General features: G+C 42.8%; 1 protein-coding gene across 7 annotated transcripts in view; it reads left to right on the top strand.

Annotated features, from left to right (window-relative positions):
- The window catches only part of CASK (calcium/calmodulin dependent serine protein kinase), a 4,132,188-nt gene that overhangs the window by 1,136,617 nt on the left and 2,967,695 nt on the right, over nt 1-27,876 (top strand). For all 7 annotated transcript variants that reach the window (XM_044072334.1, XM_044072332.1, XM_044072333.1 and 4 more), the window contains exon 3: nt 20,125-20,230. In XM_044072334.1, the coding sequence (XP_043928269.1) occupies nt 20,125-20,230 (106 nt within the window). The remainder of the gene's footprint in view (nt 1-20,124; nt 20,231-27,876) is intronic.

The following is a 27,876-nucleotide window of genomic DNA, read 5'->3' as shown; positions in this document are numbered from 1 at the left end:
AATAACAATTTTCCTTGCTATAGAGAGGATAGACCATAGTAAAAATGTTTGTTTTTTAAGAACGACTGCAGGTACATGGAAAATAATAAGGGAGTGAGAAATTATACAGTTGTCATTCCATAGAGATTACACAAAGATATTTAAAGTCCAACCAAAATGGGGAAATTATTTTGCAATTACAACCATATGTATTCAGTCAGCATCAGGGTGTCCACATCTCCAGCATTTCATTTCATCTTTCTTATACATTGTTGCTAGTCTGTGTGGTGTGAAAAAACATCTATGTAAAAATGTCCATGTGTATGCATGCCAGAACAGGGAAGATGTAGATTCCTTCACCAACTGTGAGCAAAGTTTTTTATCTTCTTCTGAAAATATGTATCTATTAACTTCACTTGAATAATTCTAAAAAGAAACATCTATTTTGCTAAAATCATTTTTGGGAATTTTATAAATAACAGATATGTAAGAAGTGTTCTTGTATGAGCTATTAATAATTGTTGAGATAAAGTCCGAGATTTTTAAGCTACTCTTAGTATATGCTTCTAATGAGGGCGTAAGCTTAGTATGTATAAAATCCTTACAAGTTTGGATGTCCAGCCAATTGCAATTTTGCAAACTATATCTACTGATTGAATAGTTTGCAGAACTTATTCGACCAGATGACAGAAAACGTAAAGTGTTTTTTTTTTCAGTTGAGCTGTCCTCTCCTGCACCCTGACATCTCCCTTATATAATTACAATAACCCCACAGTTGCTCAACCATGAAGATAATTGAAAAGTCCCCAAAAATCTGAGTCACTGCTGAAGCACTTATAGAAACTCCTTCCACGGTGATTCTGAATGGGAAACCTCATTCGGTGGAACTGTAGTCAGTGAATTTCAACCGTACTCACTTTATACTTGGTCAAGGGTAGAGAAGTAATTTGTTTCATGGTGGAAGTAAGCCTTACTAGTTTGCACTTCTTTCATTTAGTCAGGCAACAGCTCGAGTTGTTTTCATCTTGTCTAGTCCTTGCAGTAGTTGCTACCAGGTTATGAAGAGCATGTGGATTTATCCTTTGCTAGATTGTCAGTTGGAGAGAATTTGCTGTTGGAAATCTTAGAGATTATATTTTTATTGCTAAGGTATGGAAGTCAGTGCAAAGAAACTAGAGATAATAGCTATACCACAAAGTTTTTTTTCTTTTATAGGAGCCCTGTTGGACTCTTTACAGGAGAGTTTTTCTTGATGCAAGAGAGTCATACCTCTCAACCTGTTGGAACAAAAAATCTGGACAAAGCCATAAATAATGGGGGGGGGGGGGCGAAGGTGTAAAAATAGGGACAATTTTTAAATATTACTGTTACAAACTTTAGAACTTAAATATAATAGCAGGTTTTGCATTGGCATGAATTTTCTGAAGGGTATGAAGTCTGAAACTCGTGTCTGTCATTTTCTGACTTTAAGCTTCAATAATTTGCCAATAATTTGCTAGAAAACTATAATTTCTTAGGTTCATAGGTTGGTACTAGGCTATCGGCCCTAGGGTCTATACAAGCCTAGGCATAACAATTCCCTGGATATTTCTTCCCACAATATTTACTTCCCTGGACCCCTGTCTAGCAGGGCGACTGACGTGATCCCCAGGGTGAATTTCCTATCTCCCATCCAATCGTCAAGGTTCCTTTTGAAGAGGGCCAAGGAGGCGCGCTGCTTGACATGTATGGGCAGTCTATTCCAGAGTATGGGGTGTCTCTGGGTCAGGGACCTATCCCTCCAGCATGTTTTGTTCATTGGGATGACAAGGTTTAGATCCCTGGAGCATGTGGCTCTGAGGGATTGGGATTTCTTTAAGTGGTGCATGTCCAACAGCTCAGGGTTTCACATGGCCTTGTATGTTAAGCAGAGATCGCCTCTGAGTAGACAATATGCCACAGAGTATAGCTGGAGTTCTTTAAGCAGTCAGCATAGGGCATCTGCATTAGGCCTGTGATTCTTTTAGTGAAGTATTTCTGCGGCCTTTCCAGCTGTTGCAGATGTCTTGTGAGGTACATACCAAACGGGGCATTGTACTCTATAATGGGTTTAATGAGGGATGAGTACAGTGGGACAATGACCTCCTTTTTTCTGGATGAAAAGCCCTTAGTGATGAGGTGTGCCACATAGAAGGATTTCTTGACTGTTGTGGCGATGTGGTTATCGAATGTGAGACCACTGTCCACCTGTGTCCCTAGGTCTCTCATCACACTTTTGATGTTTAGTGTACTGCCACCTGTGTGGTAAATTTATGGGTACATGTTTTTTCCCAAAGGGGATAACTATACATTTCTTGGCATTAAGCTTGAGCCCATGGCTCTGGCACCAATCATCTGTTTCTGTAAGGCCCTTTTATAGAATGTCCACATCATTTGGGGATTCAGTAATGGCTCACAGTTTGCAGTCATCTGCGAACTTTGTTAGCCAGAGTCGCTTAGTGTTGGCCTGTACTTCAGAGAAGTAGATGCCAAACAAGAGCGGTCCCAGGACTGAACCCTGAGGTACTCCACTTGTCACTTGTCTGGAGCTGGATTTGGTGTCGGCTACTTTTACAGTATGGGTTCTGTCAGTAAGCCAGCTGGCAACCCATCGAGTGACGTAGGGATTTATGCCCAGCTTAGTAAGTTTATCTATGATTCCAGAGTGGGCCTTGGCGAGGTTCTAGATAGGCTGTGTGGACCGCCTTACCATCATCCACAGCTCTGGAGACTGATTTGAAGAAGTCAGTCAGGTTCAGGAGACAAGATCGGCCCTTCACCAACCCAAACTGGGTGGGTCCAGTGTTTGAAGGTTGCCAATGCCTTTGTTCATAAGTTCCATGATAATGCGTTCCATGCCCTTGCAAATCAGGCTCGTCAGACTGATGGGACGGAAGTTCCCGGGATCCATGGTGAATCCCCCTTTGTGGAGTGGGATAACTGTAGCTGTGCGTCATTCAGTGGGCACGAAGCCTGAGGTGAGGCTATGATTTAACATGACACTTAGGTGAGATGCCAGTTAATTTTGTAGTTCATGTAGTACACAGCCCAGGATGTCATCTGGTCCCATAGATGCTGTGTTCTTAGCTTTGGAGAGTGCGGTTTCTACCTGTGTGGCCGTAATTACCGGAATTTGACAATATTTTAGTATTGAGATCGGCCCTTTGGGGGGTGAAGTTGGCGCTAAATCGATCTGCCTGGATATTGGCAATATCCTTGGGATCAATATATTTAATGCCATTCTGTTGTAGCTCAGAGCATATCTGAGCATTGCCATTTAGATTCTTGACATAACTATAAAATGCCTTGTGGTTGTCTTTGGAATCTTTAGCAATTTTATTTTCGTAACTAGCTTTGGAGGATTTTATGAGGGATCTCAGCTTCTTACTGAGGCTGGTAAGGGAGGTTTTTTGCATCCTGGGGTTTTCCTCCTTTCTGCAACAGTTTCTTTCTTCTGTTGTATAGTTTGTTTATGGCAGGGGACTACCAGATTGGCTTCCCTTTTTTTGGAGGAGAGCGTCTTGGTTCTATTTGGGATGGCATGATTCATGCATGAGTGGATGTGCTCATACAGGACCTTAGTGTAGGATTCAGCAGTCGAACTTTCAGCTCCTGTCTGCATGGGTGTCATGAAGTTTGTCACTTCTGACTTGAGTAGCATGAAGTTGGCTTTGAAGAAGTTTTTTACAGAGCTTTCCTTACTTGGGGGATGGGGGTGGGATGTGGATGTCAAGGGTGATGTGCTTATGGTCAGACCTGACCAATGAGGGGGTGACCACTGGTGTGGAGCATCTATCTCCCATGTTGGTAATGACCTGGTCTAGGTTATTGGAGCCCCTGGTGGGGCAATGGATTAGTTGATTTAGGGCGTTGGAATTTATGAATTCCAAGAACCGTTGGGAAAAGGTGTTGGTACCCGAGTAGTTTTCCCAGTTAATGGCAGGGTAGTTGAAATCGCCTAGTATTAGGGTGTTTGGTTGCATGTTAATATTTCCCAGAATGTTCAGAAAGGTGTAGTGAGAGTCTTAGAAGGTGGGGGATCTGTAGTAAGCTACAATTTGGATTGCAGTCTTACCTAGTGTTAGTTGCACCTGGAGAGTTTCAGATGCATTGTGTTGGGCAATTAGCCTGGAGGTGTGAATATCCTTGGTGAATATGGACACTCCTCCACCTTTAGTGTTTCGATCTTGGTTTGGTGGCCAAAAAGTGTGGTATGACTTTGTAGCCTGGTATTGCTAGGGTGCTCTCTGGAGCCTTGAACCAGGTCTTACTTACTACACAGATATCGATGTTCTCCATTTTTAGGAGTGCCTCGAGAGAGTGCATTTTGAGGTTTAGACTTCTAGCATGGACCAAAAACATGAGGCAAAAATCTGGACATTCTGCAAAAATCCATACAGTTGAGAGGTATGAAGAGAGAGTACAGGTTTTCTGTTTTTTTAGGAGTCCTGTAAGATTCCTTTCAGGAGGATTTTTCCTGATGCAGGAGAGTACATGGTATTGTAATATTATTCCAGTCAGTGGTTGCCTAGTCACATTTATCAACCAGACATTTTTCTCAAGGGCTAAGCCATGTGTTAGTTACTACCATGGTAGTGCAAAATATTATGTTCCTTATGTGAGAATTCCAGCAGAGTCTTCCAGATTATTTGGAGGGTGTTATGGATTTACTACTTCTGTTAATTCTTTCCATAGTCATAAACCTAAAATGGTGGATTTCAGAAACACAGGAAAACTTGGAAAGGTGGATTTCAGAAACACAGGAAAACTTGGAAAGGCTATTTTCCCCCATTACCCCTGTCTCACATCCTGAGGGTGGATTTGTTAGATTTGGGATTGGGTAGGTGGCTGGCTCTGCAGTTATTGTCATGTCCTTAGTCTATTCTCTTCCTTCCAAAGTAAGATGGAAATTAATGTGTAGAAAGTGGTAATGATGCACTTGACTCAGTAATTGTCTGAATCAAGGTGTTGTCTGGATGGTTGTGGACAGTACAACTGTCAGATGGAATGGAACCAAACTGGGAAGGCCAGGATCCCATCATTTGTGTAGGATGACCATGGACATTTGGTATCTGGCTCTGTGTTTCAAAATCCAGTTGTTAGAAATTCATCCTGTAGGGGAGCACAACACCCTTGACAGACTGTGTGCTTTACACAGTACATCACCGCCTTGGGTGTAACATATTCTGCTCTCACTGTGGGGAGAGTCTGCATGTAGTCTTGTTCCTCCCACTCCAGTGCACATCTCCTGTTTTACATCAGCTATATGGCAGAAAGATAAAGCCCTGACTGTGAGTTTGATAACTTGGATGTTTGAGGAGCTGACAAAGGTGAGTGCAAGTCAGGGGGTGACTTCAGATTGCTCATTGGGGGTGGGGGAGGAATTCTAACTCACTGCAGTGCAGAACGTATTGAAAATTGGGGGTGCATGTCATGCAGTGTATGGGCTGGTAATGTGTGTCTGGCTTGACCAAGCCGTAGTCATCTGGCAACCTTCCATGGAGAGTATGCACGAATGCACACGTATACAAGACACAGTAGACGCTTGCAAATGTGAGTGTCCATGTCAGCAACTTGGGAGAGAGATTAAGGTGAGAAAAATGAGTCAGTTCCTCATGGCTGCCAAGATGACAACTCTGCTGTTGCCAGCTCTCACCTTTGGTAATGGGGAACAAATAAGTTCACTTGCATGAGGGGGGGGGTGATCGTCACCAGGCATGAGACTGCAGAAAGAATTAAAAAAAATTAAGTTACTGTGAAGGCAAGCAGACAAAGGCTGTTTTACCCTGATAGTTTCATTTTAGCAGAGATGACCACAGGTTTCCCTTTGTTCCTGTTATGTTTTCCACCTTGCGCTCTATGAGGACCTTCTGTGGCATAACGTATAGGCTTGGCATGTGGCCCTAGATGTTATTAATTTAACACAGATGCTGCATGTACATAGAGAATAGGGACGTGTTTTCTTCTGAAGACTGACTGAATTCTGCAAGAGACTAAACAAATAGCCTGCTAGGCAGTGTACCTTAATGAATCAAAGAGATTGCATTGTGTGAAGATTGATTTATATGGTACTATGGCTCTTGATTTTTTTTGCCTGGGTTTTGTTTATTCATTAAGGAGCATTTCCTCCCTTGTGAGCCCATCTCCCTTGAGAATAAAATCTGCCGCGTTCTGCTACTGAAATTGGTTTAGAAAGGGTCCTGCATCTTAAACTAAGAAGTTAATCATTCCTCCATGGCATCTACATTTTCATACAGAAAACAAATGACAAAGTCCCTTGTTTGTATTCCCTGTTCCCTTAAAATTTCCAACCTGCGTAAATGGCAGATTGCTTGTTTGATAGCAATTAGCTAAACCAAGAGAGTTTCAGAACCTGCCTTTGTCTTCTTTTTACCTTTGTCCTTTGACATACCTCTCCATCTCTTACTGCAAGAAATCTGGACAAAGCCTAAAATAATGGGGGGGACAAAGGATCAAAAACACAAACAGATTTTAAATATTGCTCATATGAACTTGGAAAGTTGCTAGAATAACAGGATTTGTTTTAGCATGCATTTTGTGATGCATATGAAGTCTGAAACTCAAATGTGTGTCATTATTTAGTGACACCAGTTGTCAGTGATTTGCCAGAAACCCACAAATTTTGAGGAACAGACCAAAATGTGAGGCAAAAATCTGGATAATTGAGAGGTCTATCTGAATTCCGAAGGAAGAATTTGTTCCACTCTGTGGATTGTAGGAGACATCTTTGTGCATATAACTCTAGAACCAAAGTTGTTACAAAGTCAGAGTTAACTGTTTCCTTTGCAGTTGGCAGATCGAATGCCCATTATACATGCAAGCAGTTTGTTGCTTTCACACCTGGTATGTATTAGGCTAGATGCCCTTGTGGGTTCTTTTAAGCCTAGCCAATTTCCCTTCCAAAGGTGTGAATCAAACCTTGTACTTTGTGTCTGTGAAGTAGACATCTTAACTATTATACCAACCCCCCCCCCCCCCAGCTCAAGTTGGATGCCCAGCAAGTCAAGAAGCAGTTTCTAACTGGATTAGCAATATGTACTGGTTCCTTTCATTTTACAGCTGAAAAGTCCATTCCAATCCTGATTAGGGCAGATTTAATCAGAGGAGAAGCTGTTTCTGCAACTTGTTTTTCTTCTCAGAAGAGTATCAGAGGAGGATATCTGTTTAGTGGTGACCTGGGTATCCATTTGCAGTTTCACTAAATGTTTTGCCACAACATGGATTCAGGAATTGATTGCTGGTACCTCCACTTGTAAGCTAGATTTGTGTCTTGGTGTTGTACTTATAAGCCATTATTGCTCGAGGGACAACCATCTAAGGAGGAGTGTAGTCAATTTGTATAAGGAACTGACTTTAACAGGAGTTAACTAACTTAATTTGTGTCCTTCTGTTTCAGCATCCTCTGTCCAGTCCCTCCCCCTGTATGTCTGCAGTCATCATGCGTGCTTATCTAGTTTACAGCTTAAAAGGCCCACTTTTTCTGATACTGGAGTTAATAAACAGGCTGTTAGAAAAATGAGGGGCATCCTACACTGGTATCACTTTCAGTCACTGTAAACAAAACCTAGTAAGGTCTTCACAGCCTTAGTCATTGTACCCGGTTTGCAGTTATGTGCATTTGTGTTTTTTTTTTTTTTTTTTTGTTTTGTTTTTTTTTTGTGGGCGAGTCATTTTGGAGTGATGTCAAGGGTGACCTGTTAAACATACTTTTGATGGATTCTGTGGGTAAGAGTTCAGTTTCCAGGATTCACCACATGGACATAAGTAGTTACTTGGATTGTAGTCCAGGGGACGTATGAAGAGCGTAGCCATAATTCTCAGTTGCCCCCAAACACTGTCAGGTTAAGTGGTTTACTCAAGGTCACACTGTAGGCACACGTGAGCTGAGGGAATCAAACCTGTGTGCCATCTGCCAGACTAAGGGATTTGAACTGTGCACCCCTGGATACAATGACCATTTGCATTAGGGTGCTGCACTAACCGGTATTAGTGCATGCTGCACACTTTCAGGTCCTTGTACTACACATACACATAAGACATAGGCGTAGTACAAGTGGGCGTAAATGACTTGAGATGTATCACCCTGGACTACATAAAAAGAAACATGATCAATCTCTTGGAATTTATGTCGGGCAGGTGTGGACCTGTTGGTGAGTAGTCGTCTACCATCACCAAGAATGATGCTGCAAAACGAGCAAAAGCTTATTGACTTTGACAGTTGGCCTAGCCTCTGGTGTCACTCTAATGGGTACAGTATACCTCAGTCTTGGAAGAGATGGTCGACAGTACAAACTGTCCACACACCCCCCCCAGTGTCTTTTGTAGGCAGTCTCCAAAATAAAAAAGTCATAATCTGGATAATATAAAGGTATTGCTGCTTAACACTAGGAGCCTTAACTAAAAACGTCACTCCAACAAGCACTCATTATCCTGGAAAACATTAATATCTGCGTCATCACAGAAAACTAGTTCAAGAGCAGTGAGAGTCCTTCATCAGTGCAGGGTTTCAATGTCTGCCACATGTTCATGCTCACAGCCCTGGATGAAGGCACTAACGGTAGCACTGTCTGCATATTCCCTAACATACAAATGAATCATCTCCTCCAGCGACCCCTTCAGTAACATTTCCTATTATGCACAGACAGTAAAATGAATATTTCACCCAAGCGACCCTTTCAGTAACGTGTCTAGGTATGCACAAGCACTGAAGTGAACATTTCACCCAAGTGACCCCTTTAGTAAAATGTCTAGGTACGCACAAGAATCAAAATAATACATTTGTTCGAGATCCCTTCAGTACAAATGTCCAGGTATGCTAAAGCACCATATCAGCTTCCATTGCATTTCCGTACTGGACGAAAAAATGGCAGCTTTCTGGTGTAACTTAAGGGTGATTTACACAATTTTTATGCAAATGAATTCATTATAGATTCATGTCTATGAAGCAAAGTCATGCGTGTAAGTGTAAATCCACTTAACAGTGTGGCAGCAGTCCCCTTATTGGTTATGTGCATTACCGACGGGGGATTAGGGGGAATGTTCAGAAAAAAAGTTCTCCGCATTTCCATAGTCATCCTGATAGGGATTTGCATATCCACATAACTTTGCTCTTCATGGATCACTGCTACAAGTATGCAAAGCCCTGGTTTGTGAATACCACCCTATGACTTTCCCTAGCGAGGTATTTGCCCCGAATAAGTTGGTTCCTTTGTTAATATTCTCCAGTAAATTCCAGCTCACTCTTGCCTATTTTCTGTGCACCCTACTTGCAGTCGTCCCTGCTGGTAAATTCTCTTTCTCCATTGCCTTGTTGGTTTTAGTTCTCAAAAATATTTTCAGCTATTTTGTGCAATTATACAGCCAAACTGGAGGCTAAGCTGTCTCAACCCAAGACTGGATCAGACAGTCAAGAGGAGAAGGGAACTACTTGCATCACACCACCAGTCTCACATAGACCCATTAAACCAGCACCGGCAAAAAACACATAAATACACAAAAACATACTCTGAGGCTCTAAATAAAAATCTGCAAAAGCAACAGAGACCTCCAAAGCAGACATCCAAGCAATTTCCACCTCCCAACACAAACCATAAAACACATACTTCACAAAACCAGTGTGCCATGCAATCACTGCCCTTAAGGCAAAATAACATACCCAACCCACTAGTAATAGGTGACTCTGTAGTCAGGCACACTGATGTCCCACTCACTAGGCTGAGTAAGGAGAAGGTTACTGTTAGCTGCCTGTCAGGTGCCAGGATCCGTCACATAACACATGCACTCAGGTCACTCCAGAACAAGTACAAATATGACTCTGTCATTGTCCATGTTGGTGTGAATGACCTGAGCCGTACCTCCCTGGACTACATGAAAGAGACATGGAAGAGCTCTCTGATCACGTAGCCCAGGCTGGTATGACCCTGACCCTGAGTAGCATCCTGCCTTCACCAAGAATGATACCACGGTATAAAGAAAAAAATGATCAGTTTCAACAATTGACTAAGTTTCTGGTGTCATTCAAAGGGGATCCAGTGTCTGTCCGCCTGGGATGACATGCTCGACAAGCCACGCTACTTCGCTAGAGATGGCTTGCACCTGTTACCTTTAGGCTTTCGAATACTGGCCAAGGCTCTTGCCACCCCCATAGTGCCTTTTTTAGGCAAGGCTCAAAAGACAAACCCACCGCCGTAAATAGCACAAGTAACAAAAAATTGAGGGTAATGCTACTCAGTGCCAGAAGTCTAAACCTCAAAATGCACGCACTCAAGGCACTCCTCAGTATGGAGAAAATTGACATATGTGCGGTAACAGAAACCTGGTTTAAGGCTCCAGAGAGCACCCCAGCACGACCAGGCTACAACTCCTACATGTCGGCCACAGTACCCGGACCGAAATACAAAAGGCGGGGGCGTATCCATATTCATCAAGGATACCCACACCTCCAGGTTAGTGGCACAGCACGATGCTTCAGAGATCATCCACGTGCAACTAACAATGGGCAAAACTGCAATTCAAATTGTAGCTTGCTACAGATCACCCACCATGTCCCAGGACCCCCATTCCATGTTTCTAGAAACACAAAGGTCCTACCAAACACCCTAATATTGGGCGATTTCAATTACCCAAACATTAACTGGGAGAACTACTCAAGTACTAACTCCCTTGCCCAACATTTCCTAGAATTTATAAACTCAAACGCCCTGGATCAGCTGGTCAACACTCCCACCAGAGGTGACAACATATTGGACCTGGTCATCACCAACATGGGCGACCAGTGTTCCACACCAGAGGTCAACCCCTCGCTGGTTAGATCTGACCATAAACAAATCACTCTGGATGTCCACATTCCACCCCCACCCCCGGACAAGGAAACCACTGTGAAAAACTTTTCAAAAACAAACTTCACATTACTTAAGACCGAGGTGGAAAATTTCAAAGCCCCCATGCTAAAGGATAACGCTGTCCAAGCTGCAAAATCCTTTACTAATGCATTCTATGGGCACCTACAAGAATGCATGGATCGTGCTATCCCAAGCAAAACCAAGACTCACTCCTCCAAGAAAAGGAAACCAGTCTGGTGGACTCCTGCCATAAACAAGCTATACAATAGAAGGAGGAAACTAGTAAAGAAAAGAGTAAAATCCCAGGAAGGGAACACATCTCTGATCAGTATCAGCAAGAAACTATGATCGCTCATAAAATCATCCAAGGCGAGCTTCAAAAGAAAAATTGCCAAGGACTCCAAAGATAACCACAAGGCATTCTTTAGCTGTGTCAAGAATCTAAGTGGCAATGCTCCGATCTGCTCGGAGTTGGTGCAGAATGACACAAAATACACTGAACTGACCAATATTGCCAACATCCTGGCAGACAGGTTCAGTGCAAACTTCACCCTCCTCTCACCCCCAAAAGGACCCATAACCATACCAGAAGAATGTAGAGCCCCTGAAATCACAGACACTCAGGTTAAAACAGTCCTTTCCAAAGCCAAAAACACAGCATCAATGGGACCAGACGGTGTCCCAGGCTGTGTCCTACATGAGCTCAAAGACGAACTAACCCCGCACCTAAACACAATGTTCAAACTTGGCCTCTCCACAGGCTATGTACCCATAAAGTGGAGCACAGCAATAGTTAGTCCGCTCCACAAAGGTGGAGCCACAACAGACCCCGGGAACTATCACCCTATAAACCTGACTAGCTTGGTCTGCAAGGCTATGGAGTGCATCATCATGGAACTCATTAACAGAGACATTGGGATCCCCCAAACACTGGACCCAACCCAGTTCGGCTTTGTTAAGGGCAGATCATGCCTCCTAAACCTGGTGGACTTCTTTGAGACAGTTACCAAGACTATAGATGAGGAAAGGTGGTACACACAGCCTACCTAGACCTCGCAAAGGCCTTCGACACCATTCCCCATTCTGGTATTATAGACAAGCTCACCAGCCTGAATGTAAACCCCTACGTCACAAGATGCGTTGCCAACTGGCTCACGGACAAAACCCACATGGTGAGAGTGGTGGGAGCTAGGTCTGATTCTAAACCAGTTACAAATGGCATTCCCCAGGGCTAGTCCTAGGACTCCTCCTGTTCTGCATGTACTTCTCAGAGGTACAGGCAAGCACAGGAGGACTATGGCTGACCAAGTTCGCAGACGACTGCAAACTAGGAGCTGTAATTGATTCTCCAGCTGACATGAACATCCTCCAAAAGGGTCTCACTGAGACGGATACCTGGTGTCAAAATCATGGCCTCAAGCAAAATGCCAAAAAGTGCATAGTCATACCATTTGGAAAAAACAAAGTACCCACAAACTACCACATAGGTGGTAGTCCCCTAAATACAGAAGACATAATATGGGATATGGGGACCCAAGTAGATAGTAATCTCTCCTTTGATAATCACATTGCCAAGTGGTTAGAAAATCCTTCTATGCGGCCCACCTAATCACAAAACGGTTCGCATCCAGATCAAAAGAGGTCATTGTGCCCCTGTACTCATCAGACCCATCACAGAGTACAACGCCCCGTTTGGGATGTACCTTACAAGGCACCTGCAACAGCTGGAAAGACCACAGAAGTACCTCACCAAGAGGATCACTGGCCTCAAACAGATGCCCTATGCAGCTCGACTGAAGAAACTCCAGCTGTACTCGGTTGCATACTGCCTACTCAGAGGTAATCTCTGCCTGACGTACAAGGCCATGTCCAACCCAGAATTGATGGACATGCTCCACCTAAAGAAAGCCATATCCCCTCGAGCCACACGCTCTAGGGGTGCAAACCTCACCACAGCAATAAATAGGACGTGCTGGAGGGATAGATTCCTGTCCCAGAGACTTTCCATGCTTTGGAACAAGATTCCCATCTGCATTAGGCAGTGCTCCTCGCTAACCCTCTTCAAGAGAAACCTTGACAAGTGGATGGGAAACAGAAAGTTTACCCTGGGGATCACTTCAGTGGCTCTGCTGGACAGAGGCACAGGGAACTAATCTAAGGGGGCGGCGAAAGCCAACATATTCTGGCTAGGCTTATAAATGCCTTTTGGCAGCCTAGTACCTACCTATGAACCTGTAATGTTCTACGCAGTTGTTGCCCTCCTCCTTAAGGGCCTGCATCCAAGTCGTACTCTCTCCTTACTTCATGAACTCTTTCCTTGTTTCAGCATTATTTCTTTCCACTTTGATTTATACTCTTTTGCTACAAATCAGCCTTATCTGTTTACCTCTAAAGTATTCCTTCAAGTCTGGTAATCCTAAACCACCTAGTTCTCTGGGGAGAAGTAGCCCACTTAACTCATACTCTCTTTCCCTCCCAAATAAATTTCTTCAATTCTTTATTAATTGTGGTCCACAACTTTTCCTCTGTTTGATAGTAATATTCCTGACCTGTATGTAATATTTAAGAGGCTAAAACATTTTCACATGTTTGTACCTTACCATCCATATCCATAGTCGAGAGCTTCCAACTTCTCAGTTTTTGTATTATCTTTTGTTTAGTCTCCTCCCACCTATCCCTAGCAGCTGGGTGCCAGAATCTTGATTGTCCAAGTATGTGGACAGTAAAATTCTTAGTCTGTAATTCTCATCCTTGCTAAGGAGTCACCCTTGTAACATGTGGAGCTGTAATTTCAGCATACCTGTTGGTTAAGTATTGTATTTCCAAGGTCACTCAACAGCAGAAACACAGTCTTGCACAAACTCAGAGATAGTTGAGTACTAGAGGGTGTAAGGTGCGACCTCTACCCATGCCAGGAGCATGCAGAGATTTTTTGCTGTTTTGCAAAAACATTGTTTTATTATGTGACACACAAATTTTGCTCATATTTTAGCTAACATCTCTATCCTGAATTGCTGATACTAATGTATATCTGCATTCTGGCTCTGGAATTGCACTGTTCTGCATAGCAAGCTAGCAAATTCTACCATCGTTCCAAACATTTAGTGCAAATAAACATATTAATTTTTTTTTCATTTACAAATGAACCACGTCTAGGTGTAAAGAAGTCTTTCATTGTTTTTTGTTTTCATTCATCTAAAAGTGACCGTCTTCATGGGTACATTTTTTAATATGTAGTTCTTCAGATGTTCTTCGTGTTTCACTGTTGCAGTCATTACATTTGGGTAATCTGCTTGCAGGTTGCCCTCAATTGGCCTGATTAACAAAGTCTTGGGTCCTGCGTCGGTTGCTGTCCCTTCTTCCATGACGTCAGGTCGTCAGAGGTATAAAACATGCAGCCGACACCATTACATCAGTCTTTCTTGCCGTGCGGTGCCCGAAGCAGAAGCAGTTCGCAAGTGACGGTCAGCCGACTTCTGAAATTTTCGTTTTTGAGTTTCAGAACCGAAGTCTTCAACTAAAGCCAAGTACCCCGTTGGGGAAACTTTTTCTTGCTCCTTACCGATGTCAGTAAAAGTTAATAATTGCATTACTTGTGGAAAGCAAATACCTCACAAAGATTTTCATTCGTACTGTATTTCTTGCCTAGGCCCTGATCACGAGGTACCTTGCTGTCGGTTTTGTGCTTTATTTAATCAGCGCACTATCCGTCGTTGGTACATTTTCGCCTCTAAATATTTCAGTTCTCGGTTTAATTATCCAGAAATGTCTTCGGTTAGCCATCTGACTACCGAGATTCTGAAAAAATGCAAAGATAAAGACTGAGACAAGCCGCCGAGGCCGGTACTCAGTGAGGCGCTTTCGCAGCCCCTGATGCCCGCTACTTCTGGTTCGCAGGCCTCTACTGAGACCCATTCAGAGTCCGGTATGCCGCGAGATGCTTCAGCTATGGAACCTGCAGATGTCTCTACCTTGGGTGGGTCCGGAGCCGCTGTGCAGGCACCAGCTTCTGAGGGTGTATTCAGGCCTACGGACTTGCATATTAAATTGACACCTTCTTCATTACTTGGGCCTAAATCTCGATCCATGTCTAAAAAACCGACGCCCAGACCACGTGCTTAGACCTCTATGCCTAAAAAAACAAATGATAAGAATGGTTGAAGATCTAATAACTGTAATCAGGGGTAGCCAACCCCCCCCCCCCTCTAAGAGGCCTAGGACTGAAGTTGATTATGAATCTTCTGATCAGGATTCTGTTTTTTCGGACTCTTCTGATGACCTGGATTTGTCCTTACCTACTTATGAGGATTATGATGCAGAGGACTCTATTCCCTCTGCTTCCCCTCCTGAGGATTTTTCTTTTGGGGAAACCTTACATACTGTTAAGGGAGCATTTCCACTGGAAAGCCAGGATTATTCTGATTCAAAAAAGAGGCTTAGGGATTTCCTTCTCCTACCTCAGCATAGGCCTTTAGCTATTCCTCCTGTACTAGACATTGATGATGCTTTCTCAGAATCTAGTTTGGCCCCTGATACCCTGCCTCCTGCTCCCAGAAAACCTGACCGATACTACAGGGTTCCTGAGTCCCACAGGTTCCTTTTCAAAAATCCTACTGCAGATCCAGAGGCTGTTTCACAGGGGCCCGAGGGCACTAAGGTTTCTACTTCTAAAAATCCTACCCCTTCTGATAGAGACTCCAGGGCGCTGGATAGATGGGGTAAGAAGGTTTACACTTCTGCGACCTTAGCCATTAGGGCTTTAAGCTGTCAGTTTCATATGTTAAAATGTCAGCAACATGGTATTGGACTGCTTAAACAGAAATTTATGTTAATTCCTGACTGTGTGGAAAATAGAGAATTACAGGACTTAATGCATTCTGCTGAACAAATTGGAAAACATACTTTGCAATGTGGTTTTAATTCATTAGAGGCCTCCTGCAGGGCTGCTGTTACTGGTTCTGTGCTCAGAAGGCATGCTTGGCTTAAGGAGCAATCTTTGCCTGATCATATTAAAGCTAAATTGTTGGATGCTCCTTTAAATCGGGACCGCCTGTTTGGCAACAAGAATGAGGAAGTTCTTAAAAAGATGGAAGATAAAGCCAAATCTATGCAAACTGTTAAAGATTTTTTACAAGTTCGGCCTCCTAGATTTAGTAGGCACTGGCCAACTAAGAATTGGCCCTTTCCAGCCCCTTCCAGGTCTTCTCAAGCCAAACCCAGGCACAGCACAAACCCCAGATTTCAGTCCCAGGGGACTCACAGAACTAAGAATTGGGGGGCCTTCACTTCCAAGTCTGGGAATAATAAGACTCCCCCATATGATAAACTGTCTCAATGACTTCCTTTTAAAATTTCCAAGCACTCATCATCTGACTGCACCTTGGGGGGGGGGGGGGGTGTTGCTCTTCATGCAAAGAATTGGGCACTCATTACCCAGGACGAATGGTTTTAAATATTGTGTCCCAGAGATACAGATTTCACTTCCACACGCTGCCAACACCAAGTGGTTGGCCGGACCTACCCCCAAATCAGTGGGCAGAGGCCTAAAAACAAGTACTTTCTCTCTTAAGCATGGGGGCTATTCAGCTGGTACCAGAAGAGGAAAAGGGACAAGGTTTCTACTCCAGACTTTTCCTGGTACTCAGAAAAGATGATTCATGGCTTCCTATCCTGGACCTGTCTACTCTAAACACCTTTTAGGAGATTCAAAAATTCAAGATACTGACTCTTCACCAGTTACTTCCTATGCTAGGCAAAGATGCCTGGTTGGCAACACTAGATTTAAAAGAAGCATACCTGCACATCCCAATTAGGGAATCTTGCAGAAGATACCTATGCTTCAAAGCAGGCTACACGTACTGTCAGTTCTCTGCACTGCCCTTTGGCTTATCTACTGCGCCCAGGGTATTCATAAAGTGCCTAGCTCCAGTTATTGCATTTTGCAGGCAAATAAATATTCAAATATACCCATACCTGGACGATTGTCTAATTCAGGCAGAAAGCCAGGACATACTTTTGTATCATCACCATAAACGAATAGAAATCACATCTGGTACCCTGTCAACAACTTATATTCCTGGGAGCAAGCTTGAATACAACTTCCCAGATGGCTTACCTCACACCAGAAAAGCAAATTCATTTGACAACCTACTTCAAACAAGTGGCCACAAAAGCCCTGCTATCTGCAAGACAAATACTGCAAGCCTTGGGGTTCATGGCCTCCTGCATTCTTCTAATTACGTATGCAAGACTGCATATGAGGAAACTACAGTGGTATCTAAAAAGCCTATGGTGTCAACATTCTCAAAACCTAGAAACAATGATTCCTGTCATACCTCGCCTACGCCTAGAGTTCCTTTGGTGGGCAGAGGCCTGCCACCAAAACAAGGGACTACCTTTCTCACCACCCCCTGCCTCCCAAACCCTTGCAACAGATGCATCACACTATACATGGGGGGCTCACCTGACAGGGAAGTGCATTCAGGGCAAATGGAACCCAAGTCAAATGCACCTGCATATTAATCATCTGTACAGAATGCTCTGACAGCCTTCAAGGACCACATTCATCCAGGACAACTAATGGTAAAGACGGACAACACCACTGTTATGTGTTACATAAACAAGCAGGGAGGTACACATTCTTACTCCCCTGAAGACTAGCCATAGCATTGTGGAACACAGCCTTGAGCTACCAAGTACACCTACAAGCTCAATTCCTGCCAGGAAAACTAAATACACTGGCAGACAGACTAAGCAGAAACCTCATGGACCCACATGAGTGGAAACTGGAACCAAGGAATTTCAACATGTTGACAAGCAAATGGGGGAGCCCAGATATAGACCTGTTTGCCTCTCCCCAGAACTACCAATTGGACAAATTTTGCACAAGAACTCCCCACAAACAAGCCTGGAAAGTGGATGCTCTGTCCTTTAGCTGGAAAAACCTATCAGTCTATGCCTTCCCCCCTCTGCCTCTGCTCTCCAAAGTACTACTAAAAGTCAAACAAGACAAACCAAAGATGATTTTAATTGCTCCAGACTGGCTGCGCCAACACTGGTACTCCCTCCTGCACAGTGTGTCACGGTTATCTCCATGGCACCTGCCTAAAGACTCCTTCCCTGCTGTCTCAGCAGGAGAACCAGATTCTGCACCCTCAGCTTCCAACACTGAACCTTGCAGCCTGGCTAATTACTTAATCTTTTCTTTACCATCCCTCAGCAAACCTGTGATGGATATCATCTTAGATGCAAGGAGGCCTAGTACTAGAAAATCTTATGCTGAAAAATGGAAAAAATTCTTTGCCTGGAACCAATCTCAAGGGATGAGCACAACAGCACCCAGTTTACCTCAGATTTTACAATACTTAACTGAGATGCTTCACAAGGGCCTGTCTTTTTCCTCCATTAATATCCACGCATCAGCCATTTCAGCTCATTATAACACAGAACCTCCCCTCTTCTCTCATCCACTGCTCAAGCAGTTCCTCAGATGGGCCAAAAATTTGAGACCACCCAGGAGAGCTTCAACCCCTGCCTGGGACCTTAACTTTGTCTTGGAGAAACTCACTCTACCTCCTTTCGAGCCAGCTGCTACTGCAGACGTAAAATTTCTTTCTTGGAAAACAGCTTTCCTTTCAGCAATCACTTCAGCTAGAAGGGTATCTGAATTACAGGCCCTTATGGCAGTGGAGCCTTTGGGCGGCCACGGTGGTGCAGTGGTTAGCATTGCCGCCTCACAGCAAGAGGTTCTCCGGTTCGATCCTCGGCTGGGGTGCCTTCTGTGCGGAGTCTGCATGTCCTCCCTGTGGTCGCGTGGGTTTCCTCCGGGTGCTCCGGTTTCCTCCCACATCCCAAAGACATGCTGCAGGTGGATTGGACACTCTAAATTGGCCCTAGGTGTGCATGTGAGTGTGCCTTCTGTGGAAGGTTGGGCGCCGGGCTGGCAACTCGACACCGTAAAACTCCACTGCCATTCAATGTGCGGACAAGGTGATCCGCTGTGGCGACCCCTAACCGGGAAAAGCCGAAAGAAGAAGAAGAAGAAGATGGCAGTGGAGCCTTTCATCATCTTTCATGCGGACAGGGTCTCACTCAGAACCAATCCATCCTTCATGCCCAAGGTGGTATCCAGTGTGACTCTTAATCAGTCCATTCATTTGCCAACCTTCTTTCCCAATCCACAGAATAAAGGGGAACGGATACTGCATTCCTTGGATGTGCACAGACAACTTAGATTCTACTTGGACAGGACTAAACCTCAAAGGAAATCTGAACAGCTGCTGGTAGCATTTGCTGCAGGGGCAGAGGGGAAGGCTATTTCAAAGCAAACCATTTCTAAATGGATAAACCATTGCATTCATTTCTGCTATAAGCACCATGGAAAACCTATCCCCCAGGGGATCAGACCTCACTCCACCAGGGCGGCATCTATCCCTACAGCCTTTCTCAGAGGCGTCCCTACCAGGGACATCCTCAAAGCTGCTACCTGGAGTTCTGTACACACTTTCACCAAGCATTATCATTTGCCAATTTTCTCTAAATCCAGAGCTGGCTTTGCCACTGCAGTCTTGCAGGGCCGTATAGCTGGCCCTAATGCTATCTAAACTCCTCCTCCCAACCATAGCTTTGGGAATCTACCCAAATGTAATGAATGCAACAGTGAAACACGAAGAACATAGTACAGTTGTGTACACTTACCATAAATGTAGATGTTCAAGTGTATTCACTGTTGCAGCCCCCTAACTTCTTTTGGCTATACCTCCACTTTCCTTTTTCTATGTTTAAAAGACATTTTGGTGCATTTGCTTTTTTGTTGGAGGTATATCTTTGTGCTTTTATGTTTAATTGCTTCCCATTAGGGGGGCACCTGACATCTGGGGCAAGAAAAACTGATGTAATGGTGTCGGCTGCATGTTTTATACATACCCCTGACGTCATGGAAGAAGGGACAGCAACCCAACCGATGCAGGACCTAAGACTTTGTTAATCAGGCCGACTGAGGGCAACCTGCAAGCAGATTACCCAAATGTAATGACTGCAACAGTGAATACACTCGAACATCTACATTTATGGTAAGTGTACACAACTGTACTTTGTGAGAACTGTGACAAGAATAACATTAATAAACATATGATTGTTTAAATTAACCACTGACGTTTTGATAAATATTTAGTCAGCAGAGGTCTTTTCCTTGATGTCTCTTTTTAAGCAGCTTCATTTAGCTAGTCAGTCAACTTAATGGTGCGTTTTGTCTCTTTTCATTCAGATCTCAAGAGGGAAGCAAGTATCTGTCACATGCTGAAGCATCCGCATATTGTGGAATTGCTGGAGACGTACAGCTCAGATGGCATGCTATATATGGTCTTCGAATTGTAAGTCTGCAGTGTTTCTGATGTAATTTTATCTTCATTTTAATGACATGTAGAACAGTAAAAAAACATTTGGAGAATAAAGGGACACCTCATGTGTTTTGCTGCTTTGTTGTATAGCTGCATAACCTGGAGGAGAGAGGATATAATATACACATCATACCCAGTAAGCAGTATAAAAAATAAGAAAGATTAAATGCATTTTGTTTGTGAAATATATGTAAATGGATTTTTTTTTTTTGTTACATTTGTTAACTGTGTTAGTCTAACTGGGTCCAGAGAGCCCTTTTTCAGCGGAGACCCGAGGAGAAAAGCTCCAAGAAAGCAATTAGTAAAAAAATAAATAAAGTAACAGTTAAAGATGTAAGATACTTAACAGTACAAAAACTGAGAAAAATAAATATATAACAGGAATATTTACAGGGCAAAAGTACAGTATTTTGAGAATGCAGTAGCAATATGTGAAATTTGGTTAACATTAAGTTATATAAAAGGAAATATAGCAATGTCTTAAAATAAAAAATATTTATTAATACGTAATATACAATTCAGGGTAACATCATGACATAATACCTATGCTATTAAATGCATGTTTGATGTACTAACTGCAAAGAGAGTTATATGTGTATACAGTTTAGGTAATAAATACCAGGCAGATATATTAATCGAGAGAAGAAGAAAACTTCATTAGGTTATTTCCTGACAAGTACAGATCCATGCATTTTGGAAATTAATTTTTAGTTACTTTTTGAATTTGCTACTTTAGGTAGTGGAACAAAGGGACAATGAAAGTTTGTTCCGTGAGTATCCAATTGAATGATTGTAAAGTATTTTTCCAATATTTTTCTTTGGATTGGTCACCTAAAGTAGGTTTTGTTGCATGCTTGAGGTCACGATTGGGTGTATATGGTATAAGTATGGATGTAAGGGCAGGAGTTGGGGCTATGTGCAATTTGTAGTTGTGATATTTAAAACATATTGAGGAGCTCAGGCCAGCTTAAGCTATTCAGGGATATACAGTGATGGAATTTGTAGCTATTACTGGCTGCGACTCTGGCTATCTTGTTATAGGTGGCTTCTCGTTTGGTTAATAGATTATTTTGGAAGTTAGTAAGTATGGGAGCAGCATATAGCAGGGATGGTAGAATAAATGTTTGCGCTACTATAGGTCTAGATTTGTTAGATATATATTTGTTGCGGTGCAGGAGGCCTAGTTTTTGACTGGACCTTTTGATACAATTTAAGATATGTAGGTCGAATTTTAATTGGTCGTCTATAGTAATGCCAAGCAATTTGGTGTTTGCGTCGTTACTGATAATTGTACTATCTAAGGATGAGATGGTGAAGTTGTCTTTAGCTGGATTGAGGTTTTTTGGAAGGAAAAGGAGAAGCCTGGTCATTTTGGGGTTGAGAAGCAGGTTGTTTTCAGTTAGCCATTGTTCTACTAGGTGCAGAGATTGAGTGACAGTGTGGAGATTTTGTATATTGTCGGAGGTGTTACTAATTGTGGAACTGTCTCCGTACTGTATTAAGGTAGAGTGGGGGCAGGAGACATGGAGGTTATTTGTAAATGTATTAAAAAGTAGGGGGCCCAGGATAGTGCCCCAGGCAACCCCCGGTCTAAGAGGCGAAGGATGTTTGCAATCTGAAGCTGTTTGAGAGGTTGTTGTTAAATCAGGAGGTAGTGGAGGTAGAGAGTTGTAGGTTGGAAAGTTTATTTAGGAGGATGGGGATGGGAAACGCCAATACGAGTTTATTATTATCTCTGACTTGGGCAGTGTTGTGTGTGAAAGATAGGAGAGCAGTGGTGGTAGTACTGTGCGAGGGTCAGAAACCGTGCTGTGTGGGTGTAATTAGGTTTGCCTGTAAGAGGTAGTTTAGTATTTGTCTATGTATACATTTTTCCAGTGTCTTGGATAAGGGTAGTAATATAGCAATAGGTCTGTAATTTGATGATTCTGTAGAATTTCCTCCCTTGTGGAGGGGTATTATGAAGAATTTTTTTCCAGATGTCTGGTACTGTATTTTCTTGGATGGATCTGTTGATAAGTATAGATACAGGGTATGCTATGCATCTGGCTGCATGTTTGAGACAACGCTACCGCAGCACCACCACAGTAAGACGTCCTGTTCGATTCCCAGCTAGAGCGTCTTCTGTGTGGAGACATGCTTAAATTGCCGTACCTTCGTTGAAGGTTGTGCGTCAGAGCCGGCAACTCGGCACGTAAAAAAATCTACTGCCAATCATTAGTGGACCAGAGTTCCGCTGTGGCGACCCCTAACAGGGAAAAGCCGAAAGACACAACAACAACAGCATTAAACCTGTTGAAGTCTACAGTATATTATTTGTAGCCAAGTAATTATTTCACACACAATATATATATATATATATATATATATATATATATATATATATATATATATACATATATATATATATATATATATATATATATATATATGTGTGTGTGTGTGTGTGTGTGTGTGTGTGTGCTTTTTTCCAGCAATATAATTGTTTGGTTTACTGCTAATGGGAACATATTTATTGGATATGCTATATGATAAGCCTCTTTCAGCTGCCAACTGTTGGTTATCCCACTGCTAACCATTTAGACAACATATGAATTCCCTCTGCTAAGGGAATATTTGGCTTATTATAATTCTGTCTTGCTTCTATTTCTCCATTAAGTAGGGAAAATTTGGAAATCCCTCTGCAAGGTACTGCATATTTATTGATTATCTGTGTTACCTTAGCTGTATTTTTCTGTTATGTACCTATAACTAGTAAAACTCCTTTATTATAAACTATACCTTTCAAATGCCCCTGATTTTCGTGGGCATCCTCAATCTTGGCTCAACATTCTGCTCTGTCCCTACTGAACTCTTTTAAAATTGTCAAATTTGAGAGAAATGTGGTGGATTATACTTAATGATAATGATTAAATTAAGACTTCTTTTACTTCAGAAAATATGTGTTAATTTAGATTATCTTATTATCATATTTTAAAACAGGTCCCTGATTTTCTGCAGTTATTTCTTAAATTGTCCCTCATTCTGGATTCAAAATGTTGAGAGTTGTTTTGAAAGTACCACTTCTAGGTGCCTTCAGCAGGTAAATTATGTAGCTAGCATACTATATATCAATCCACAGACTGTATATTAGTTTCTAGAGCCATGAGACTAGTCTTCCCTTAGACCATCTGTTGCCATCCTATTAGCACTAGACACTCTGAGACACTGCAGAAACTGCCTTTTGCTTACCGACAACTACTTGCTTTTACCATGTACTGAGTCTACCTATGAGAGTTATAGCTACCTACTAGCCTCTTATCTAAACATACTCGTAGCAATAGCCAGGTTCTCAGTAGATACAATTACTTCGCACTACTTAATCCGCTAAGGCATCTGAAACATAGGCTTGTCACACAGATGATTCAGCAGCACAAAGATACTTCATTAGCTGTACTTATAACACGACCACAACAACCAAGAAGGGTAATCCAGTTGGTGCACTTAAACCCTTAAGGATTCCTGGGCCACCCACTGTGCATGTTAATGTCCTAATAGGTGACACCATGATGAGTTACACAGGCACACCATTCACTGGGCTGAACAAGGAAATGGTAATGGTGACCTCCTTCTCTGGTGCCAGGATATGACAGTTTACTAGGTCACTCATGTCCATTAATGTTGGGTAAATGTACAACATGGATGATGGTCATGTAGATGTGAACAACCTGAGGTAGACATTCTTTAATTATATGAGGGACACATGGTAGAGGTCTCCACGTATGCATACAAGGCTGATATACAACTAATCCTGCTCTCAACTTCTTAGTGCAAAATATGTGGACAAAGCCAAAAATAATAGGAGTGGAGCTAAGGCCCAAAAACAGGGGCATATTTCAATTATTGCTTGTATAAAATAGAAACTTGTTAGAATAACAGGATTTGTGTGATACATTTTCTGAAGGATATGAAGTCAGAAATTTAAATGTATGACATTATTTGGTGACTTCAGTCCTCAGTTATTTGCCATAAAAACTTAAATTTTATGAGGAACAAACCAAAGATATGAAGCAAAAATATTTACATTTTGTGAAACTCTGGACAGTTAAGGGGCATATCTTTGCTGAGAATGGTGTCACAATGTAAACAGCATATAACAGACTACAATAACTGGTTAGATTTTGGTGTCATTCCAGGGGTAGCCAGACATGGCACAAATTGGAATGACAGTTGGTTAACACTGAAAGTACAGTTGTGTAAAATCTTACAGTAGCAGTAGCTGTCCTGCATTAAACTGCTGCAGTATTCCACATGTAAGGGATTTCCTGCCAAGGATAGTCCAATGTCCGGCCAGTGTACCAAAGCCTTTAGTACTCATCAGTGTTGTACGTCACTAGTATGCTCCCCACGCAATGCATAGGGCATAAAGGTGACATACGGACGCGCACACACACAACTGGAAAAGCCCCGGGAGGAACAGAATGTGCATTCAGAAGAAAGAAAAAAAAAAGATGAGCCCCTCAGCCAGGAGGGAGGAAGCGAATACTGCAACAGTGAAGAGGACGACATCAGCTGCTATGGGAAGATTTTACACAACTTTACGATGTCCTTCCATATCACTTTCGCATTATTCTGTGCATAAGGAAGAGTATAAAATCTCAAGCCTGGGAGGAGGATGCACAGAAGATCCCTCCAGATAGTCATACAGGATACCCCTGGCAAAGCCAGCCCTGGAAATGACATCCAACTTGTAATGCTTAGTGAAACTATGAACAGAGGACTATGTAACAGTTTTAAGGATGGAAGTAGTATCCAGGGCCTTGGGGAAAAAAAGCACCAGCGGAGGCAACAGCCCTGGTAGAATAAGCCATTACTGATGAGAAAAGACATTTACCATGAAAGAGTAACAAAAAGAAATGGCCTTAGAAATCCAGGAAGACACGGTTTCCTTAGAAACAGCTAAACCCAAGGACTTGGAGTAAAAGGAAACAAACAGCTGCTCAGATTTACAAATAACTTTAGTTTTATCCAAATAATATCTAAGCTGTAAATGCAAATCCATGGTGTGAAGAACCTTTTTACTGGCAAACTGCGGAGAAGGAAAAATGGAAGGAAGATGATTAGACTAATTAAGGGACAACTTATTGACCACCATGGGTGTAAAAGAAAGATTAGTATGAAGAGACTCCCTATCTCTGAAAAACTAAAAAAGGATTAGTAGCCGTGAAAACCTGGAATTCAGCCACTGTCTTAGCTGAAGAGCCAAAACAAGAACAGTCTTCCAAGTACAATGTTGCAAGGAATCTGAAGAAGTAGGCTCAAAAGGAGCCTGAATCAATTTTTCAAGTACAAAACGGAGGTCCCAGTAAGATGGAATTGGCTTACTGGAAGGCCTAATATGAAGGACACCTTTAAGAAATGGCTTGACCTCAAATCTACAGTCCAGAGGAGCAGTCAAGGGCAGGCAAGCAGAAATTGCTGATAAGTGAGCTTTCACTGAAGAATATGCTAACTCAGCATGGAACAGATCACACAAATAAGAGAGAACCACAGGAACCTCCACATATATGGGATCTTGATGGTGAGAGAGGCACCAGACAGAAAAGTGCTTCCATTGGGACATATAACATTCTGGAGTTTGGTTTCCTGGCCTCCTGTAGGACCTGAAGCATGTCCTCAGAAAAGAGGTGCCAAAAAGAGATCAAAACCCTATCACCTACAGCATCAGGTGCAGGGTGGACAAGTGAATATAGGTAAGAGACCCCTTGTCTTGTGTGAGAAGGTCCACACAGTGAAATAACTTGTGGGGATTGATCCTGGCTAAGTGGAAAGAACGGGGAACCAATGCTGTCTGAGCCAAAATGGAGTAACCATCAAGAATTGGGAGAGTCCTGCCTGGTCTTGTGCATGACTCATGCTAGCAGAGGAAGAGGAGAGAAGGCATACAGTGACATCCCCTTCCAAGAAAAAGACAGGGCATGCACTTTCAAAGCCAGAGGACTTGAGATTTTGCAAAAGAATAGAGGAAGATACCTGTTCAGAGAGGAGGCAAACGTTCTGGGGACAATGTCCAGGAATATATCTCTGAGAAACCTCCATTTGTGAGCTTGTGTGCCAGACATGCTCGAAACGCCCAGCCACTAGATTGAAACTGAGTGAATGTAAACTAAGTGAAGAGCCATTTGATACTGGACAGCTAGATCCCAGACCTGAATTTAGTCTTCAATGAAGAATAGGATATTGTACCCCCTTGCTTTGACCTAACACATTCACTGTGGTGTTAGTGAAAATTTTAAAGGGTCTGGGATGAAAGAGGGAATGATAAGCCTGAAGAGCTAGAAGCAGGGCCCCCCTTTCCTTTATACTGATGTTGACTGATCTCTGATACATAGGTCAGAAACCATGAACCTTGAGACAGCTGAAGGAGGCCCCCCCCAACCCTTTTGTCTGAGATGTCTGTAAAGAGCTCTTGAGTTGGGGCTGAAGCTTGGAAAGGAATGCCCAGGTTGAATCCACCACTGAAGCTCGACCTTGATACAGGGAAAGAAGGGTATTGAGAAGTCCAGAGGGTGGCAATGTTGGGGCCACACTGACTTTTGAGGTACCACTGAAGCTTTCTCATGTGGAGCTTGGCCAGATGCAGCATGAGAATGGTGGAAGCCATGAACTCAAGGACCCTAAGAAATTCCCTGGCCATGACTGATGTCAAAGGAAGAAGAGACTGGAAAATAGGCATAAGTGACAGGGCCTTGGAGCCAGGCAGAGATGCTAGCATGGGGATGGTCTGAGGATTGCAAACAAGGAAAATATGATCCTGAGAAAGGGGTTAGAGCTGATTTCTGGAAGTTTATGGTGAACCCCAAACTCTGTAACTGGGAAATAGTAAACTGGAGATTCAGAAGCAGAGCAGTGGGGGGGGAACGTTGACTAAGTGGATAGTCCAGAAAGTGAAATATCTGAACTCCTGTCATCCTGCAAAATGCAATGACAGGAGCAATGCACTTGCTGAATACCCTTGGGGCAGTAGAGAGGCCAAAGGGCAAAGTAGAGAACTGAAAATGCAAGGAAGAAACAGAATCATAAAACATTCCTGAAAAGGGAATAGATATGGATAAGAAGGCAGGCATCCTTGAGATGCATAGAATCCAGAAAGGCCTTAGTTAGAAGAAGGGGAAAGAAAGTCTCAACAGAGAACATTCAGAAGGAAGGGACCTTGAGAAAAGTGTTGAGCTGGGAAAGGCCCAGAATCGGTCTCCAGGTGTTCACCTTTCTGGGAAACAAAAACATTCTGGAATAAAAACCTCTTCCTACCTCAGCAGAAGGCACAGCTTGAATGGTGCCCTGGACCAAAAGAGAATGGAACATCTCTAGGAAACAATGAAGTTGTTTCCAAGGAGGTCGAAGGATGCCCAAAAACAGATTAAGGGATTTCTAAACTGTGAAATATTTCTGGCGGATAACGGACAGAACCCTAGAGTCTGGTGCGACCTTTAACCAATTTGGAAGACAGAGGGGATAAGGCAGCCTGGCTGAGGGGAAAGGGGGAAAGCAAATTGTCAAATGGAACCCAGCTTATCTTGAAAAGCAGGTGTCTAGGAAGTAGTGGCTTGAGTAGACTTAGCAGAACGCACACATCTAAA

Source organism: Protopterus annectens, chromosome 5.part0, assembly GCF_019279795.1.
Source record: "Protopterus annectens isolate FY-2018-M chromosome 5.part0, PAN1.0, whole genome shotgun sequence".
NCBI lineage: Eukaryota > Metazoa > Chordata > Ceratodontiformes > Protopteridae > Protopterus > Protopterus annectens.
Note: the sequence above shows the minus strand (reverse complement) of the source record. Positions and strands in the feature narration are given on the sequence as shown.